At 37.2% G+C, this 2,916-nt stretch overlaps 1 protein-coding gene across 1 annotated transcript; it reads right to left on the bottom strand.

Moving 5' to 3' along the window:
• Positions 1–1,125: 1,125 nt before the first annotated feature.
• LOC104616771 (solute carrier family 25 member 51-like) lies at positions 1,126–2,037 on the bottom strand. Its single transcript, XM_010281890.1, has one exon. It carries the CDS (start codon positions 1,996–1,998, stop codon positions 1,126–1,128), a length of 873 nt encoding a protein of 290 aa, XP_010280192.1. The 5' UTR covers positions 1,999–2,037.
• Between the last annotated feature and the right edge of the window lie 879 nt (positions 2,038–2,916).

Below are 2,916 nucleotides of genomic sequence, written 5' to 3'. Positions count from 1 at the left end.
AATTAAGACAGTCACCTGTTTGGTAGTTATGCTTGCTTTTCCTTTAAGGCCTTAAATGCTTATACCCAGAAATCTCACTTTGTCAGTGCTGATGTAAAATTCTGCCACAGCCCAAATGAAACAAAAATAGTTTGCAAAAGATAAAAAAAAAAGCTATTAATCAAGTAGTTTGACAGAGGAAGCTGTATTACTGTTTGAGCATTACAGAGAGAGAGCAGTTTTTGTATGTTTGCAACAGAAACAATGCAATACAAAAGCAGAAAACTTGAGTATACCAAATTTGCAAATAGAAGGTCTTTCAACAAGGAAGAACAGTTTTAAAGCTTGAGATAAAATTGCTGTTTTGCTCCTTCCACCTTTTCAAGGCACACACATACATAGGCACAATCCCACTTTGCACTGGGTCGGTTTACACTGAAGTTAAATATTCAGTAGCTACCTTTATGTTGATGAATGAGATGATGTTCGTGTTAAAGCTGAGCAGTAAAATGGTTGGAAAAATAGTTTGTTTAGGCTCAGTTTAAACTTGAGGTTCAGAAAGTAAGTCATCCTCATCAGAACTGGCAGCTTCTATTTAAACTCCAAAGATAATTTAGAACCCCAAGACATTTGGAAGTTTAGTCCTTAACCCTCTGTAGAGTATCAAGCAAGAGAAGTAGCTTTCATTGGCCCCTTCCTGACTTCCATATTATATAAAGTGCACAGTGAAAAATTTGATCACTGAGAGTATTAGGAAACATCGGAAATAATATAATAAGCTACTAGACCCATATACAAATATTTTTTTACTTTGCATTTGTCTAGTTACTCCACTATGGATAAATTTATCCACCAGCATATAAACACTTTAACTTGTTTAGAAGTATATTCAATTGCATCAAGATTTAGATGTATTGCCATTTACCCCATAAATACTGAAGGCTGTTAATAAGACTAATTACCTTTCACACTAAGCAGTCACTAACAATATCACCTATCTCCCTACTGAAATGTAACTGCTGCTTTGAATTCTCTCCATGTTATTTACAAAAAGTTCCATAAATTAATCTGTTCCCAGAGACTAAGTGACCTCAAATGTACAAATACCCAAGTGAATAGAGGGGCTTCAAAGGAAGGTACCATTTTTCATAACAGCTTTAGCAAGAATTCATATGTTGCGTTGATTATGCCCCAGGACAGGACAGAACGATGGTAATTCAGATGGGCTCCTCTGAAAAGATGCATCAATTTTTGATCACGTTCTAGCCAGATCATCACAAAAACTTTTGAAAATGACTGAAATTCGCCACCAATTTGAGATTGCATGCGAGCTTTTACAACATTCATTGGGAAAAATAAGGATCCCAGCATGGCACCCAACAGCCCTCCACAGATAAAGTCATTGACCAAGTGAGCACTATAAGAAGTTGCTTCAGGCAGACATTGTTTGATAGGTCCTCGTAGGCCGAAGAAGAGGATGTTACTGCTTCCATTCCGGAGCAGAATAGGCACCAAACCCCGATAATATTCTCTAATCCCATACACTTTTAGTACCTTGAAGGCCTGGTAAGTGTTTGTAAATTTGTCATGATGTTTGTAGTCTTGAAGCAAAGTCTGGACTCGTTCAAAAGGTGTAAGAAGGGCTTCCGTGGTCCCTGCAAGCACTGCTGCCATGCTGCGAGTTAGAATTTCAGGTGCACTTGTGTGACTATGGAGCAAGGAGGAGAAATCTTCGTACAAGCCAAACATTAGAGCCAGGGTGGTCGTTTTTTGCATTAATGGAGGAAGGATTCCACGATAGAGATTTCGAATTCCATCTTTCTGCAGCTGATGTACTGCATCCTTTGTTTTCAAGCCATACAACTGTTGTCGAAAGAGGACCTTCTGGATGGGAAAGGTGACCGCTATATTGGTGAAGGCTGCACAATAGCCACAAAGATAATGTTTACCAGAGCTACCGTTTATGTGATGGTTGATATCTTGCTTTGAATTTGTTGGGACACAATCTTGTGAATCCATCTTTTTTTTTCCCCCTTAATATATATCTTAGATTTCTTTTCCTATGTCAAAAAAAGAAAAGAATGTGAACAAAATGGCATGTGACACAGCTTGTTTAGTTCACACACGCACATCATGTGCACACTGTTCAACGTGTTACATCCTGAAGAAACTTCATCAAATTCAGTGGAACAGTGTGACAAATGCTTCATATAATAGATGATGCAAAATGCACAGTTTTCTACACCAGATCCAAGGACCTGAAAAACTAGCCATTTTTTTTTCTTCCTTTGTGTTTTGTTGACTAAAAACAAACTAAATTAAAACAAATAGACATATGAACCCCTCCAGTGCCACATTACAGCTGAAAATGTCAGGGAGAAATAGGAAGTTTACACATTAAGTTGCCAGTACAGTATGTCAAGGAATTCAAATGCTGAATGTTCTATTCTAACACTAGTAAAATACAATACAAATTACCAAGGTTTTGGAAAACACACACATGCACACGCACACTACACACAGCTTAGCATTACAAATTCTGATCATTCCTGCCCATATTTCCCTGTGGCAGGCAACAATGAATAATTTAAATAAGAATTTTAATTATCAGCATTAGTTTACTATAGAGAAGTAAAAGAATATAGAAAAGCTAAAGAATACACTGAGCTCTGCTAGAGCTAAGATCCTGAAGGACACAGTGAACAGAGTTTCATTAAATAAAATGGAGAATTAGTCCTTAATAGGCGATACATGATCCACTATTGTTGCATAATATTGTGCTCTTTAGTGTTTGCCAAAGAACAGCACCACAGAAGTGATTTACAAAGATGAAGCATTTATCCTGATATGAAGTTATGGCAGTAGTGAGGAATTCACATTGGGGAGCTTGTACCACTTCATCTATACTAATATATATTGTTCCTAGGATCAACTTAG

Source organism: Phaethon lepturus, unplaced genomic scaffold, assembly GCF_000687285.1.
Source record: "Phaethon lepturus isolate BGI_N335 unplaced genomic scaffold, ASM68728v1 scaffold12762, whole genome shotgun sequence".
Classification (NCBI taxonomy): domain Eukaryota; kingdom Metazoa; phylum Chordata; class Aves; order Phaethontiformes; family Phaethontidae; genus Phaethon; species Phaethon lepturus.
The sequence above is the reverse complement of the archived record's forward strand: the minus strand, read 5'-3'. Positions and strand labels throughout refer to the sequence as shown.

Coding starts and splice junctions, on each gene's coding strand:
- LOC104616771 (XM_010281890.1), bottom strand. CDS start 1,998: ATGGATTCACAAGATTGTGTCCCAACAAATTCAAAGCAAGATATCAAC.